The sequence below is a fragment of the Falco cherrug genome, chromosome Z (genome assembly GCF_023634085.1).
Source record: "Falco cherrug isolate bFalChe1 chromosome Z, bFalChe1.pri, whole genome shotgun sequence".
Lineage (NCBI taxonomy): Eukaryota > Metazoa > Chordata > Aves > Falconiformes > Falconidae > Falco > Falco cherrug.
The window spans coordinates 37,844,548-37,862,793 of NC_073720.1; the positions used below are offsets into that span (position 1 = coordinate 37,844,548).

General features: G+C 38.0%; 1 protein-coding gene across 4 annotated transcripts in view; it reads right to left on the minus strand.

The window, feature by feature from the left end:
* PIP5K1B (phosphatidylinositol-4-phosphate 5-kinase type 1 beta) overlaps positions 1 to 18,246 on the minus strand; it is a 122,852-nt gene that overhangs the window by 21,530 nt on the left and 83,076 nt on the right. For all 4 annotated transcript variants that reach the window (XR_008730389.1, XM_055699898.1, XM_055699897.1 and 1 more), the window contains 6 exons: positions 14,174 to 14,385; positions 11,703 to 11,786; positions 11,553 to 11,601; positions 10,924 to 11,008; positions 5,186 to 5,341; positions 4,303 to 4,447 (listed from right to left, as the gene is read on the minus strand). Coding sequence is in view for 3 of the 4 variants with exons in the window: in XM_055699898.1 (XP_055555873.1) it covers positions 4,303 to 4,447; positions 5,186 to 5,341; positions 10,924 to 11,008; positions 11,553 to 11,601; positions 11,703 to 11,786; positions 14,174 to 14,385 (731 nt within the window). In the remaining variant the exon portion in view is untranslated. The remainder of the gene's footprint in view (positions 1 to 4,302; positions 4,448 to 5,185; positions 5,342 to 10,923; positions 11,009 to 11,552; positions 11,602 to 11,702; positions 11,787 to 14,173; positions 14,386 to 18,246) is intronic.

Sequence of the window (18,246 nt, forward strand, 5' to 3'; positions counted from 1 at the left end):
GACTGCGCCAAAAACAGCAGTGCAAAGGTAAAGCAAGCAAACCCTTGAAAAATACACCAAATAGCAGAAAGAAGAGGAAAGAAAAGGCAGAAATCCATACTACATACACATCTTACAAAAAGGAGGTACAGAATGCATTAAGAGAAACAAGAATTAGATTTCACATAGATTGTTTTCCTAGGCTCAAACATCATCAGAAGAACTCAGCAGTCCCTCCTTCCACAGCCTGCAGTATCTTGGCATTGCTCTAAAGACAGAGAGGTGAAGTACCCCTTTATGCATCATGGGACTTTATTTGGGTTTGTGACTGGAAGCCATGAGACATGCTGAAACATACACTGGAAAGAAACTTCTACCTTGCAACTCTGGTTTAAAACACTTCCAGAAACACCTGTAAAGGCATTAACCTCCTTCAGCTCTTTGCAATTGTAAAAGCAATGCCAACTGAGACAACAGTCATACTGCTCAGGACATTCAGATTTGTCATCTTTAATTTAATTAATCCATACTTATTAGGAAAACTTTATCTCGAGGGGGCAAAAAATCTGTTATCACTTCTTCTATAAAAATAATCCCTGATAGAATATCTAAATATTACATTTCCTAAGATAAAGCAAACAAACCCTTTCAAAGAAGGGTATTTGGACTCAAAACTGAACATATATTCTAGTGGAAAATGGACTTTTAGGTACTAAAATATCTCTGTATCAAATAGAAACCTACTTGAGGAGTGGAAAATCTTTGAAAATTTTAACAGAAGCAATAGTCAGTCCTGTTCTCTTACTAAATGAATACTTGATATTCCTTATGACAGAACCACCTGACTGAGAAACAGCTTCATAAATCAAAAACCAGCTCTCTTCTGACAAATAGGAAAGCCTACATTTGCTGAATAATATATGTCATGTTTGCCCTTTTTTAGGTAAAGTTCCTTTTGTGCTGAAAAATACAGCCATTTCCCCCTCCCCTCTGCTCCTTCATTCACTACATCTACCAGTTCTTCTTGACATTGCCTGGGTAACACCTCGAGTTTCCTCTAACTCTTCAAGGACTCTTCAAGCAATCCAGAAAAACATTCCTAGTAACTATATGTTTATGACTGCTGTTCATTCTCTCTTTTCTACCTTAATCACAAATCTCCAAATGCTGCTGTGCATCATCTACCAATTAGTTATGTTAGTTCTAATCTGTACCAAGCCGGGTCTACAGAAACCCTCCTCACATGACAGAGCCTCAGGAGCTAGCTCTGGCTCAGCAGGTCACCTCTGCCTGCTTAACCACAGGCAGCAGTTCCTTACTTAAAACCACAACACTGAGCATCCTCAAAGAGAGATGGTTCTGAGCTTCTTTTTCATATAAAATGCCATTTCCCTCCCCTTGGAAAATGATTACATTCATGGTTGATGGTAATTACCCCCCCTCCCACCCCCCCAAAATTAAAAATACAGTGTGTGCTTCAAGGTACCCAAAAGTATTACTGCTTTCTTTTTAATGAGGCAGATAAAGGCACCTGTCCTCTCACTGGTATGGGCACATACCACTCATTAGCATTAATAAGAGTTAAGGATCTGTACAGATACTGTATTATTACTATCTGTGCAGGATTATCTCCCTTTATTACCCTAAACCAGAGATTTCTGAATGGTTACAAGGAAATCTGTGTACTCTGTACTTTGTGCCAGGACACTTTGAAAGAGGAGGAAAAAGCCTGACAAAGAAGATGCGTAACTGTAATTCTATTAAATAACTTGAAGCAGAATGTTACAGTCAATTAAATATTTTAACAACTGAAAGCAGGCTCACATTAGCAAGCAAATCATTCTTCCAGGTTTTTTTCTAGGACCGCTCCAGCCTTCCTGTTTATCAGAGACAAATGGCAAAGTGATGAGTCCTGCATTACAACATTTTGTAATACTCAAAAGCAGAACTCCAGCATGAAAAATCTAAGATACCTACAACTCAATGCATCATTGTAGCATGGGGTTTTTTGGTGGTTTTATTTGCCTGATAGCTTTTCTCATGGGGGGACGAAGTTCCTTCAATGTACCATAAAAACATAATCGAAACTTAAGCTGGCTATATTATTTAGCACCATGAAGAGGCAAGGACCTCCCTGCAATGATGCAGGAAGCAGAGATGGGTACAAAACTGCCAGTACCCAGGACCATCTTGAAGAAATTAGTTTAAAACTGAGCATGCTTAGCAGCTTTTTTAAATCCTGAAAGCAAGCTACTAGCTATGACAGGGAAACTAATCCTCATGAATTCTACATGCTGAGATTGTGAAACGAAGCAGTCGTTGGTCAGGAGAAAAAAACTGCCACTGAGCCCTAGCTGAAGGCGATACATCTGGACTAGCAAGGATGCTAACTGGTCAGCCCCCATGGCAGATCTCTGGGCTATAGGGCAAGGTCATGGAGACACCACACATCTATGAATGCTGGTGCAAGGTCTGTGCTGTATTAGAGAACATGTTCTGCTGTACTGACAAATTGAAAGTATGCAAACCCAGACTGCAGATACTACAGTTATAATTTGATTTTATAAGATAAGGATGTGCAGGGTGATTGCAGAATTGACATGTACTACATTTTAGGTTACTTCATTGACTGAATCACAACTGGAGACTAACAAGTCTAAACATACAATCAAAGTGTAGATCTGCTACAAACATTATTTATTTTAGAATTATTTTGGAATATCTTCATAGGAAAATATCAAGGACTTACTCATAGCTTTTCTCTACTATTAACTCATGGAGACTAAAGATTATTTGAAATGTACTATTTGCAGTAAATTTGAACTCTAAAAGAGCTCTCCTTTGCCGACTAATGCTAGTTTGAAGTAGTTCTGTAGTTTTATTTGATGTTTAGAGCAAATAAAAAACCCCAATACTCTATAACCTGACCTCTAGCAAAGCTAAAACTTGGTAAATGATCATGGAACACTGAAATCCTACAGCTAATTTTGTCACAAACTGGACAAGACTGACAAAAGTTGAATTGAAGGAGCTCTATTTCTACTAACGTGTACTAGTAATTTTAGTTCCTAAAGCTTGTGTAATGCATTTTGGGACAACTTGTGATGGTTTTGTAATTAAAACGTCGTATTTGTAACACCCCAAACCATACCTCATTCCAAATTTTAACAGCAAGACATCAGACCTATGGAAGACACCACATCAGTGAGATTTATTTCAACCTAATGAAAATGGAAGCTGCAAATATCACTTTGATCAACAAATTGCAAGTCATATTACTTCTTATGAAAATGCAGTTGGTCAAATTTAAATAGGTGGTAAAAGCCTACTGCCTCAAGATTGATTTTAAAGTAACTCAATCTTTTTAGACAACATGCAGTTTTAAAGTAAAGAACTACATCCTGGCACACGAGTAAGCTTACCAACTTTATACAGACATCGTGTAGTCCAGGATTCCAAATTATTCCAAACAAAATTCATGAGTTCACACTGGTTACTCTTCTTGACAAAAACAAAGAAATAGCTATTTTGCAGTACAACACATGGTAAAGAGATTCACAAGCAAGCAAGACGAAAGAACACAGCATACATCAAGTGTACAAGGTAAGAGTACAGGCACACAAATAGATGATCTCCCAGCAAGTCTTCCTAGCATAGGCATGGTATTGGACAGTCACATGGATCAAGTATATTCAAACACAACTCAAATCACATCCAAGCTAGCTCACAAACATCTGCACAACTCTTCTTGAGACTCTGCTTTTTTTGTCCTTCCTGGGTTAAAATTAGACAGGCTCTAGTCACACCCACGGGTGAAGTTTCATAGAAATTCACTTCAGAAAATGGTCATTTCAAAAGAATTTAAAGCACATCATTCAGCACTGTACATTCAGAATAAAGATCAACCAGAAAGTAAGTCCCTTTTCCTAGCACATCACGGGTTTCTGCAGCTTTTGAGGCTACAGCCGCTTTACAAGACGTACTTCCCATGCTGGTCTTAATCTAGTTCAGTTTACAGCACAGACTAAGGCCTAAGCAAGTTTTTAATGCCCAGTTTAGTTTTGGAACATTCAAAAAATTCAAAGTATACTGTGTTTATGCTTTCTATTTTGTGACCTCAATCACAATACATATAGTAACCAAAAAATATATAACAAATCCTATAGGCTTATTGCACCCCTCCTTCACTGGAGAGTTCAAGACTGAGCTGCAGAGACACTTGCCCCTTCTGCTTTTTCTTTTGCAGAGGCCCCTTCCTTTGTAAACACTGTCAGACTATTAGCAAAACATTGGGGAATCCTCTACCACATATACAGCCTTTACCTGCTAGAATAAAGCATAGGTTGATCATGTTGATAATGCCCATCTACATTCAAGGAAGAAGAAGAAATTGTGGTTGCCAAGGAAGCTGCTTCAAACAGAGATGGAGTGCTTGGCACTAGATCCGGCCGGTGGTGTGAACCTAGTACTGCATACACAAAAACAAAGAACATTAGCAAACTTCATTTCAAATTGATTCCAAGAATCTTTATGCAAGTGTATGGAGTCACATAGTGCTCTCAACAGCTTCTTGACGTTTCTTAATGTTTGAATTGATGAGACTGTAATATTCATGTGCCCATACCCACACTCTTTGATGTTACACAATGAATTTCAGTTGCTAGCCAGTACATTCAGCAGAATACAGAGCAACACCAAGGTCAAACATTAAACAGCAGTATGAATATCTGATAAATTTTTCTAAGTTCTGGGACTGGTCTTCCACTACCAAGGCCCAGTTTTCAGATGGGATTAGGTAGCTGGTTCTCCTTTCAGCCTGGCTCCAGCTGAGCTCTGAGAGGGGCAAAGTCTGTACCTCTTCAAACAGACTCTGGGAACAATGAACTGAGCTTCAAAACACTTCATGGGACATGTTTGTATAAAAGTCAGTGAACAAAAGAGCACTGGCTCTGGCCTTCATCTGCTACCTGGGATGAATAAATCTTTTTAGGATCCCCTGAAATCAAAGATTAACAGCATATTGTAACCTTGATTCTAAGTTTTGCTCCTGAAAGTCAATTCTGCCAAATATGACCAACAACCCTCTCCATGAGAATAATCTTGATGCTGAAGCTTTGATTGGAAGCTTTCTCGTTACAGGGCTTCCAGAACTTCTACTAACTTCCTTTAAAAACATTGTTTAGGCTGTTGACCTGAAAGATATTACCCTCTTCATCAAGGCTGGCGTAGCTTTGTCCTTCAGCAAGAATGCCATGCTTTCCATCCTTCCACTCCTGGCTAACCGCACACACTATTTCCTGGGATGTTGCCTTTAGGGCTGTGATGGAATTGCACCGTTTCTTTGAAGGTGAAGACTTTAAAGCTGCATTGCCAAATGAACATAGGTGTTGAATCATTTCATCTGATCACCTTGCACATGTTTAACAGCATACAGAAAAGCAAGCCATCTATAAAGTTAGGGTTTCTGAACACAGACAAAGAACACAACCAGATACAAACCCACTTATCAAATATTATACTAAAACTAGAGCCAAACGCTTTGTTATCTCATCTATGAGTGAAGTACTTTTGTCTTTTCCTGAGGTTTCTTACTGCACATAGGACTAAAAAAAAAAAAAAAATTACATCAGTTAACCAACTTTGACATCACACAGTTACAAATCTCATATGGAGTATCAACCCACATAATCAAAGCCAGAATGATACAGGAAAACATACGGAGACAGGAAAACTAAACAGACATTTGGAGTATTCTGAAAGGTTATGACTATTTCCTTGAGGTCTGAACTACAGCTACTATAATGATGTACTACTGCAGAATTTCCGCTTCAGCGACATGTATCAAACATCTTCTTTGGGTACAATAAACACTTGCAAAATGTTGATGGCTTGTACATTCAGGTATGAATATCCCCTTTATAATCCTTACCAGCACCTGCCTACTTACAATGGCATTTTGGGTGCAACTCTTAGCATCTGACCATTGCCACTAGTACTGAACCATGACCCCCATTTGCAGTTCTCCACAAAGATGCCAGCCAGTCATTTAGTGTTTTTCAGTTGCCAGCTGCTGACCTCCATGCATTGGCTGAAGGGTTACTTCAGATGCACTGCAAGAGTTCATATTGTGCTCTACTACAAAATTCAAATTAAATGCATCAAAGCCACTTGGCTAGACTGAAGAAGAGAATCAGATGCATAGCTCCAGGATATCATTAAAAAATAACATAGTAGATATCTGTTGAGCTAGCCTCTGAAGGCTGAATCTGCTTATTATGCCTTTATTGTTATTTATGGAGGCTTGTTCTGTGCACTGGGGAAAAAAAGCACAGATTCAAATGGGCTTTAAGAGTTTTAAACTGACATGTCTAACTCGAAATTTAGAAACAATTTTCCTGAAGGCAAGAACACTCTCAATTCTTCATTTTATGAAAGAATGATAATGCATTTGAATGATTAATCCATATAAAAGTAGATTAATAGCCTTATATACAGAGCAGATCACTAAGAGTGAGATATTAAGACAGGTTAATAGCCTGGAAAAACGAGACAGACAAATTAAGATTAGAGAGAAAATTAGTCGTGATGTCCTTAATTGTACATTGTAGCTTTCAAACACAGAACAGGTTGTGTCTTGTGCCGACAAATCTAGCAGTCAGAATTAGAAAGAACCGAATGAAGACTCAAATGTTTAGGAAACATACATGTCTGCATGAGTTATTTACTTTGCCCAACAGACAGAATTATCAAGTTTTCTACTCCTTACCCTCGACCAGTGCAAAGGAGTTCTTTTGAGTATTGTCTTAGACAACAGAGCTCCCACCAGTTCTCTGGCAAAATTATTCTAGGGTGGAAAGCCATCTGAGTCTCAGGAGGCTCCTTCCTCCTTTCAGCTGTATTTTGCTTCATATTCTGTCATGACATTAGGTTCTTCTATTTTTATATTAATAACTATTTTCTGAAGGATTTAACATTTAACATCTTAAGTTGTTAATTTGTACTAGTATTTGTAGTCATCCTCATTTCACTTAAATCTCATTTAGTTCTATCCTTCATTTGGATTTTGTTCTACCTCTATCTGTATCAATTGCTTCTCACTCCAGATAATTAATGTTGAGAGACCAGCATAACACTGGTCAAATAGGTATCTACAGAACACCTTCTATCAGTTTGACACAATGCCATACACTCAATACTCCTTCTGTAGTATTTGAGCCAAGTGTCTATTCCACATTTTGACATTCAAACCAAACTCCCAAACCAAATACAGTTCCACAGGTAGGATTACCAAATTGCTAACTAGAATCCATTTTATATTCCTCTATAACCAACATAGTTCTAGCTAGTCAAATTATATTTTCAAGAACTCTGCTTTATAAAAAACCTCTAAACTTCCAAACCACTGTTTCCTAATGGCTAAGAAGAAATATCTCTTATCTTACTGAAAAAAAATAAATATGTGCAATTTCAGCACCTCCACAGATTTAAAAACTAATTTGGCAGTAAAGCTGTAAGTTAGTATGGATGCATACTATTTATACCAGCTGACCTGCATGTCTTACAGTAACATTTTACACCACTTGCTGTAATTCTTGAAAAAAGACCCTCATTGCTCAGACGACCAAAACAGCTTTTCCCCAAAGAGCAGCCTGGCCACAGTGAACCCCAAGCACTCATCTTTGCCTTGCTGCTATATTTATCAGGTCTTTCCTACAGCCCTCCTTGCTGCACACGCACTGAATGCATCTCAGCAGTCATCACCATCCTTCCCTGCACTTGCAATGCTTCAGACTGAATCACCTTTCAGTAACATGACCAACGTATAGAGGAATTATCCATCAGTACATTAATATTTATAAGATTCTCCCAAAGTCTTATTTTCCCGAATAGTGGTCACAACGTATCATGCCTATAGGGAACCACTAATCAGGGTTAAATCAAATTATCTCTTTTTATTCTAAAGACTCCTTCACTTAAAATATCTAATTTATTTTCTTTTTTTAGTTCACCTACTCTCACCTTTTTCTCTTGATCAGTCTATTCTATTCTTTTTCACCCTATTTAGTAATTTCACAAAGTACTTGTCACCTATGCTTCTGATTTCTTGTTGGTTTTACTTATTAGTTTTGTCTCTTCTTTCTTGCTCTTTTCGACCTAATCATCTATGTTGTTCTGATCTGCCATGTCTCTAACACAGGTTTTTAGTGGACAGGAATGATAATCAAATTATTCCAAATAATTTGATTCTTTCAAAAAACAGTTGTATACTGGTCTTCAGAAAAGTGGTATCTTTAGACAAAATGCAGAGTTACGAAGGCTAGTACAGTCTGAAAAATATTGACTTCCAGTGATAGAAATTCTAGTGAAAATAAAACCTGATCTGAACTTTTGATGGAAGAAACCTGTAAGAAGATAAGCCTCTAAACTTTGATTTTATTTTTTTCAGTTGTGTAATAAGAATATACATACCACACCTGGAGGAACTATAATTCAAGGCAGATATGAAAGTATGAGCTTATATTCAAGAAGTGTACTCTTGAATGATAGCTAATTTTCTCCTGTTAATTTTTAAAGTCAGGCTAAATGCAGCCAGTCTGAAAATAAATCTGTTCCTTAATGCTTGCTTCATAGCTGTACCCAGATTACGATAAAATATCTATGCTGCTCACCCCATGGGACTAAGGCAACATTAATTTATTCTTTTCAGTTCGGAATCAAGAAACAAAATGTGGTAGCTATTTCTCCAGTATTTTTGCTGAAATCTAACTTCATAGGCCTACATGGTAATTGCTGCAGTATTTGGACTCATTGGAAGGTACAGTGCACAGGTTTTGGCTGGGAGAGAATTAATTTTCTTTGTAGCAGCTCTACGGTGCTACATCTTGGATTTATAACAAAACCAGCACTGAGAGCACACTAAGGTTTTATTTATTGCTGAGCAGTGCTGATACAGTACACAAGAAGCTTGAAGGCGACACAGCTGGGACAGTTGACCACAACTGACCAGAGGGATATCCTGGAATATATGATGTCATGCTGAGCAATAAGAGATGGGATAAACATGAGCAAGGGGGAAACAATCATGGTTATGGCCTTCCCAAGTAACCCTTACACATGATGAAGTTCTGCTTTCCTGGAGGTGCCCTAACAACTGCCTGCTGCTGGTGTGGATGGGTTCCTTACTTTGCTGTGCTTGCTCACATAACTTTTGCTTTCCCTATTAAACTGTCTTTATCTCAACCCTCTCATTCTCTTACTTTTAACCTTTTGATTCTCTCCCCCATCCTACTAGGGTGGGAGTGAGTGATTGTCTGTATTGGGCTCAGCTGCCCATAAGCGTTAAAGCACAACATTCAGGAAGAATTTACTTACACAGGATTGCTTGACCCTCCATCCCCAACGACTTAAGAGGATGTACAGTTTCAGGGTCTACTTTAAGTTACAGAAATCAAGTAATTTTATTTGAGAGAAGTGACAATCAACAGTTACATTATTCCTGCAAGACTTAAGCCTTTGAACAGCTCTCAGTAGTCATGTCCCTCTGTAGTGATGGTGGGTTTTGTTGGCTTTTTTTCTTTACCCTGTGTATTGGGTTTTTGTGTGGAGGTTTTGGTAGCGTGGAGGGAGCTACAGGGATGGCTTCTGTGAGAAACTGCTAGAAGGTACCCCCATGTTTGACAGAGACAATGACAGCTGGCTCCAAGATGGATGGATCCATCACTGGCCAAGGCCAAGCCCATCAGTGACAGTAGCGGCGCCTCTGTGATAACATATTTAAGAAGGGGGGAAATATTGCTGTACAACAGCAGCCAGAAGAAAGGAGTGAGAATATGTGACAGAAACAACTCTGCAGACACCAAGGTCAGTGAATGAGGAGGAGAAGGAGGTGGTCAAGGTGGTGGAGAGCACAGATTCACCAGCAACCTGTGTTGAAGACCGTGGTGAGGCAGGCTGCTCCCTTGCCACCCAGGGACTACATGCTGGAGCAGGTGGATGTGCTCTGAAGGAAGCTGAGACCCTGTGGGAAGCCCACACTGGAGCAGGCTTCTGGCAGGGCCTGTGGCCTCATAGAGAGAGAAACCCACATGGGAGCAGGTTTTCCAGCAGGACTTGTGACCCCATGGGGGACCTACACTGCAGCAGTCTGCTCCTGAAGGACTGCACCCCATGGAAGGGATCCACATTACAGCAGTTTGTGAAGAACTGCTTCCTGTGGGAAGGACTCACGTTGGAGAAGTTCATGGACTGTCTCCCATCAGAGGGATCCCATGCTGGAGCATCTTGACCCATGCGCCTTTTCTTGAAAAGGGAGAGTGACAGAGAGGCTTGGTGGGCACCTGGCATCCAGCCAGTGTCAGCCCATCACACCCTGTAAGAAGCTAACACTGATATGTATCTGAGCTTTGAAAATGAATTAGAAGATTAAGGAAGGAGAAGTGGAGGGGGAAACTAGAAACAGGTGATAGTGAAAAAGACAAAAGACTTTAGTAATATCCAACTTCTGATTTTTTTCCTTCATAAAGCACAGAATAAATCCATATCAAAGGGAAGAATGTCCTTTCAAACATGTTGGAGGTGGTATGTAAACAATCTTTACTTTTGCAAATTAAATAAATTGAAATCAATGGGGGTATTCCTACGAAAAACGGATGGAGGACTGGACACATCATTAGATCATGAAATTTATCTTTGTATCAATGCTCATATACGGGAACCTGTTTTAGCTTCAGATGCCTCTGATGTGTCAAAACATACATAGCAATTAATTCTCTGTAATTTTACTATTACAGTACTATAACATTAGCTCCAGTGAAAAAACTCAACTTCTGGCAGTGTAAATGCTACATGATGATAAAAGAAAGATTCTTTCGCCGCCAGGACAGGAGTGTTATGAAATAATGATTATAAAAATATCTAAAAGAGTAAAAGTCACCACTTTCTTACCTTGAATTTTCTTGAAAACTCTTGTATTCATAAACTTTAAAAATCTGTCTGCATAAAAACTTGGTCGGTGAACTGAAACAGTGTCCTACAAGATTGAAAAAGGTTTCAGTTGCATTTTTCACAAGTAAATTACAAATAAATTGTTAAGAAAGAAGTTGGACACCTCAGGTAAAGTATATCATGTGTTTCAGGCATATTCAAAACAAGTGAATCCTAACAAGTTTTTCCTTTTTAAAGGTTAATTCTTCAAGAACTTTAGGTATTTAATCTATGAAATCATGAGTTAAGAATTATATAGCTATATTCTGCAAAATCTTCCTAGCATTTGGAATTATTTTTTTCACATTATGTACTTTTTTCAGTTACAGATTCATTGATGTCCTGCTAAGTGGCCATTGCCTTGTGTAAGTTATAAGGACAAGGCAACCATTTTAGTTGCTTTTTGAAAAATCAACAAATAAAATCAAAGCATGTATTAGAAAACGGACCTAAAAGATTTCAGCAACAGCGGAAACCATGTGGTGATGGTAGACTATAAATATACTAGAGCTACCTCTGTCCCAGTCAACATAACTCGAAGTTCTATTGCTAAAATATCAGCAGTTAAAGAAAAAATAAAATCTACTTACCCCATCATAAACAAGAGCTTTCCATGAATGTTCCAACTTCTTCATTAACCTAAGCATATAAAACCAAAATCAGCCCTGCTTTATAAAATTTTCACATTTGTAATTAATTTCAGAATAGCTTATTCAGTAAAAACTTGAAATCCAATTTACCTGTAAGACTGGAGAATATCAATAATACCCATAAATAGAAGCAGCTTTTCTCCTCTATGGCTTTTAGCTGGAATACCTCCCATTCTGAGAGAAAAAACAAAAATGTAGTTATGTTACCCTTTAAGATACCTTTGATCAGCAGTTAGGAGGTGAACTGTACCCACTTGCAAACCTAAAGAAATAGGACAACGTTAAAGCTAGATGTCACAGTGTAAAGTCAGTCAGACATGGGTCACTTAGCAAGTGATTTTAAATAGCAAATCTAAAGTATCTGGGATCCAGTGGTAAATATCTATTCAAACCAAAAAGTATTTTAGGATAAATTTTAGATAGGACTGGAAATATTTAGATGATCTGAAAACTGGAAAAATTTAGATGACCTGAAAACTGGGAAAAAGTATACATCAGTTTATTACTAAGGAAAATAAATAATTTTGCCTACCTGAAGGAGAATTTTGTCACTTTATTGATCACATGGAGCAAAATTATATAGAGCCTGCATATTACTTCAAGTCTGAAAAGGTTGTTTTGTATAGTTTTCACTAAAAATTACGTATGTGCTTTTCAAAAAGTTATTTAGAGACAGATTAGTGGTAGAAAAAGTAACAGTACCAAGCTGAGAAGCTTGACTGCCTGGATCTCCACTTGTTTGGGAGTATTTACTCAGCCATGACCTTAAAGAACAAGATGCTCATCCTAAGACCCTTGCTTCTTACTCCACCACCTAGAAAAAAGGGTCATTTTTTTTAGAACCAGAAACTGAAGTAAAATTTTCAGTTTGTCAGCTTCTGTTGACATTGATGGGCTCTCTACAAAACCAGAAGAAAAAGAGATTGAAGATGCAACACATGCAACTTTAACAGTTTTAGAAACAAATAATACACACCTGGAAAAGCTACCAAAGACATAGTTCATAGTATATTCCCCATTCTGCCGCTAAAGCACAGTGGTCACCTCCCCCAACAACACAGGGCTACCATCTACTCGTTTTTTGTTATTTTTTCAGGGTCAAGTGTGTGTGTTTATTATTCTAGGCACAAAGGAACCCATGTAAGAACAAGTGGAGTTTAGATGACTGTAAAACCCTATTACCATAAACTCCAGCTCAGTTAAGTGTTCAGACATTCAGAAGTGTTAAATGGTTTAAAAAACGATATTCAGTCAGCTTTTCCTGGAAGCTACAACCATAAATTCAATCCAGTACAAAAGCAGCAGTTATTGTTGCTGGGTATCCACTCTCATCCTCATGTTTGTATGATCTCACAATGAACCACAGCAGAAGACTGAGCTCAAGGTCTTTTCTGAAAGACCACTCCAACCTTTGTGAGGTTTGTCATGCTACCAGTTACATCAATATGAGAGAGGAGATAGTGGAAGGGGCCAAGGAAGGACTCAACCGCTGCAGCAGGCTTTCAGCAGCAGTACTGCACTGCTCAGAATCTGGGCAGCACTACATTAACTCAAGTGATGTGGGAATCCAGGGTGAGCTTCCATACATAATAACCACAGGGACTTTCTTGGATAACCTATATAATCAGCTTTGGCTTTTAGTTAAAAAACAAAACCCAAAACCCAGTATGTCCCAAAACTGCCAGTATATCACCTCTGTACCATACAAGAGCATTCACCATGTTCTGTGTGAATATGAATGATGCTGTAAAAACTGAGTGAAATTCAGCTCTAATATATATTCTGGAATCTGAACATCTGGAAACTCTGTAAATGCTAAATATCATAATTCTCCCATTTGTTTGCTGTAGGTATAAGCACGTTTCTGTATTTTGCTAGACAGATCCCCTGAGAACCAGAAGAGTAAATCCTTAATTTGAAATTAAACCCTCATTACGATGAAGGACTGATTATGTAGAATGAGAATTGTGAACATAATGCTCTCACTAACACTGAATGTATCTCAAAGTATACAACAGAATAGCTATCATCTACATACTTAAATTTCTATGGCAGTTTTTGCTAGGTAGAAGAATAAGAGGAAAGCAGCAGTTCTTAATCTCGGGAAATCTTGTACACAGGTATGACAATACAGTTCAGCGTACTGAGTCTACTACTATGAGGTGAAAACAACCACTTAGGAATATCCACTTCAATGTTAATAAATAGTTTTTGCTATGGCTCATCAGCCTGTTATACCCGAGACCTTGTAATAGCTGTCTCATAACATCTATTCTATAAATAAATGCCCTTCTGCACACATAAGTCAGTCTAAACTAACCAAATTTGCTATCATGTATTCGAAGATGATCAATCTACTAATCAGTTCTAATTTTCTGCTCTCCAGCAAATCTCGATGGTCCATCTTTTAGAAATAAATAAATAAAAAAGGCTTAATCTCTCAATTCTTGAAATGCAGTGTACTCTTGAATGTTTTGCCTTTTAATACCGAACGGCACAGACTGAAGAAACAGAATGTGCATGTTTTAATAGTAACCTTAAAAGCAGGCTACAGCACTTACGTATTTGTTGTCTTTGTGGTGACAGAGTCCCCTGACTTCCCAGGGCCCTGTATAGACTCCATGGCTGTGGAATAGAGAACTTTCTGCCCTCCAGGACGTTTCACATCTGATGCGCTCTGGGAACTCTCTCCTTCCTTTTCCTTCACATTACTGTTCAGTATGTGGATTCCCAGCAGCAGACTGTAATCCATGATCTTAAAACTTTCTAGAACCTATCAACAAAGAAGAAATGGCTGTACTGAAACAAAAAAAAGACTACATACAATATGAATTACACAGCAACATTTTGAAAACATAAGTTAAAATAGGCTTTCAAAGCACACATTTCTTTTACAAGGAAAATGTGTGAAATTATAATTAAACAAAAACCTTTTACTAACCCACACATGTCAAAGTGCTAGTTATCTGATTAGATCAAGGCTCTTGTTACAAGTGGGAAAGTAAGATGCATAGCTGAAATGTAACCTGATGTTATTTTGTAGTCAAGGAGGGTATGTCCAGTCAACACCTTTTTTATTTATAGCAAAAATTCCATTAATGGTGCCATCATATATTTAAGAACTACAGACATTTTTAAAGTCACCTCTAATGCATGTTCCAGACTACTGAGCATTTTGCCTCTCTACCTCCCCTCCACCTCCTGCTTATAACTGAGAAAGTATTCTTGTAGAGCTTTCAAATGTCAAAAAAAGCATTCACTATCACCCTCTCATTAACAGCTGATGAAATACGGGTAAAAAAAATCACGCATCTCTCCTTATTAGGTTAAATAGGGCAGATCTAAAACTGCAAAGGCAGTTTTATTTCTGAAGCATGACTTAACCAACCAGCCTTCTCTAGCTCTACCAACCATTTTTGCCTGTCAGCAGGCAAGTTCCCTTTCTTCCTTCAAGCACATATACTGTCATAAGTTTCCAGTCAGCTCCATCATTATGAAGTCTGGCATACTGCTATTAAAAGGAAATACATTTCAAGTCAGTAAGCAAACACAAACTAAACCAAGCTGTGATCACATCCAGTAATACAACCAAACTGTTAGCAGAGAGGAACTGTGTTAAGTCTGTTGTCTAACAGCAGTGCTAAGTGGAGGGAGAAAACCCAGTGGCAACTAGGAAGTATACGCTGTGCCGCTCATCACCTCTCCTTTGTCTCACGTAGCTCAGCAACAATTCATGATACCTTTTGGCACACAATGCCCTAACTAAGTTAATGGTCTCATTTTTGGCACAGAATTAAAAGGCAATACGTGAACAAGAACAAAACATGATTTTGCAGAGATGGCAAATGAAAAGTAGTAGCTCCAGGTATGTAAATTTGATGAAGACTATCAAGGTATAAATATTTTTAGAGAAAACATTGAGATGGCTTGGAGACTCTAAGATACATTTTGCAAATCCAAAATGAGATTTGTTGGCAATCACCAGAAGTATAGCAGTCTGCAAAACTGTATGAGGAGGAAAAGGGAGACTAGTACTTAACATGTTCCAAGACAGAATTTCAACTCCAATGTCCAAGTATATAGGCAAAGAGGTAGGAAAGCTCTGTTCCACTCCATTTGTATTTCTTATGTACTCATTATATATTAAGAAGCCAAATGTACAATACAGCTGAATTCTTTTCAATCTCTGGCATCTATCTTCCATGAGGAACAATGTGCCTTACTCTTAGCACTGCTGTAAGCATTTAAAGCGAAGAAACAAAGCACAACACACTGTAATCTAAGTGTAGAAACACATAGCCTCATTCTGATTTCCAGACACAAAGAAGGAATCTAGAAGACATGGTAGGTTTGATCTTGCTCAAAGTAATCCTGCACAGAGATGGATTAGTTCAAATGGAACAAGAAAAAGGCTGCTAATGGGTCTCAGTACTCCACATCATCCTCTGATGACAGAACTCACGCAGGATTTCAGGACACAACAAAAAAGTGTAACCTACATTACCATACAAGAAGATAATGAAATTTTATTGTGCGTTGTGTGGGAATGTTGGTGGCTAATAACTTCCTGTTTCACAATCATGAATTGCAAAAATCGTGCAGCTAACAGGGACACAGGCACAGACACTTGGTGCCAAGTTCTAGAATTTTCTTTGCTGCTTGTTTATTGCTACCCTTTACTCAGACTTTCTCAAAAAGAAATTACTATATGATGCATTCATTGAACACATGTGATCAGCGGATGTTTGCCATCAAATACTGAAAGCAGGTTCTGGGTAGGTTGAAAAAAAACCCAACAATTAATCTTCCACTTACCTAGAGTAGTACAGTCAGCAATGCTGTTCACACAAAGCCAGATTACAGCAGCTAGTCAGGCTTGGAAAAAGCATTGCTACTTTTATTTTACAGTTATATACATAACTGCTGACAGCTCTGCCTTCAATCTAGTCTTTACCGCCTTTTGAATTAGATTACATTAGACACATTGTGATTTAACTGCACTAATTACATAACCTACGTCTAGGACTGGATGTAGCCTCATGGAAGGCTGTGGTAAAACATGCTGCCGCTTCTTCCACAAGGACCTCTTATATGATAACATTTATTTTTCTGACTGCATCAGTTCACCACTGTCACTTAAACCCATACTACTTGTATTGTACAATGGACTACTCTGTTCTAGGATTACTGAAAGACATCATAAAAACAAGTAGCTATCTTTGTTATTCCAGTTCATTATGAAATTGAAACATCCAACGGCTTAACTGCAGTACAGATTCTTACAAATAGCACATAGCGTATGAACTCTAGCCCTTGTCCCCTGGACCTTCTATTCATGGTCCTACTCAAGAAGCAGGACTGTCCAGTCTATAAAGTGTCTTCAGGATATCATAATATGACCTGCCCTCTGTCTGCCTGCTGGTCTCATACACAGTTCTGATTACCTCCCCTTAGAAATTTGATAACCAAACCAACCACTCCTTATGCAAATACACATTCTTTGACCAGATCTAAGCATGTTTTACTGCCCTGTTTGTTTCTAAGGAAAATTCTGATAGAAATAATTAACCAGAGCAACAATGAAGAATCATAACATCAACATCCAACAAAACCTTACTTCATGTCAAACTCTCCAGCCTGCATTAAGACAGAAATTTTACTTCAGTCAGTGGGATTTCCAGTTGAATATATCTGAAGGGTTCTCACATATTAATATTTTAAATATCATTATTATTTAAACGTGTAAGTAATATTTTGCATACACAGTTGTACAAATTAATCTAGTTTGCCAAGCAAAAGTTGCAGTATGAAGCACATCAAGCTATCTCTGAACATGCAGCATCCTCTAAGAACACAAAAAGGCATGTCTTTTCCTGGGTTGAGGGTTGCTTGCAAGTAGCTTTGATGATTTTAAATAGAACTGCTGTTGAGAAGCAGCAGCAAGTTTTTGCTACAAAGGTACCAAAATGAGATCCTAATTGAATGAAAAAAGTACTCAAACAAATCACAGTATTGAAGAGCTATATTCATAGCAAAATGCGAAAGGTCTGTAAAACACCTGACGTTATCCATGTGAGATCACTAGAAATTGACATCAACTCCCAGAAATACACTCCTTGTGTCATTAAAGTGAGAGAAATTCAATCTTTACTCATGTAACCACTCTGAAATGCAACTTGATAGCAAAATCACACTGGGAGATTTCAGTAAATATATTCTTATTTGTTAGTACACAGCATTATTAAGAGTTGGTAATTTTTTTATATTGATGATAGTAATATTTAATAATGCCAAGTAAATGTTCAGTTCATTTACACAACATTTCATCTTGTTTGTATTTATGTATGTGTTATTTCACTAGCTACACAGATTCTGTCAACATGATGTTGACACCTGGTCACCAAGTACTGCTTGCAAGGCTGGCTTTAGCTCCTCTGACAACTTCCAGATGGCAAGCATCACTCACTCCAGCCTTAAGCTGTATTTTGCTTTCATACCACATAAAAACCCCAGTGAAATGGCATCACAATACATGATGCTTCAGAACATGGAAAAACAACTCCCTGAATCAGATTTTCTTTTCTCTGAGGTAATCAGATGTTAAAGCAATCTTAGACATGGTTACACTCAACTG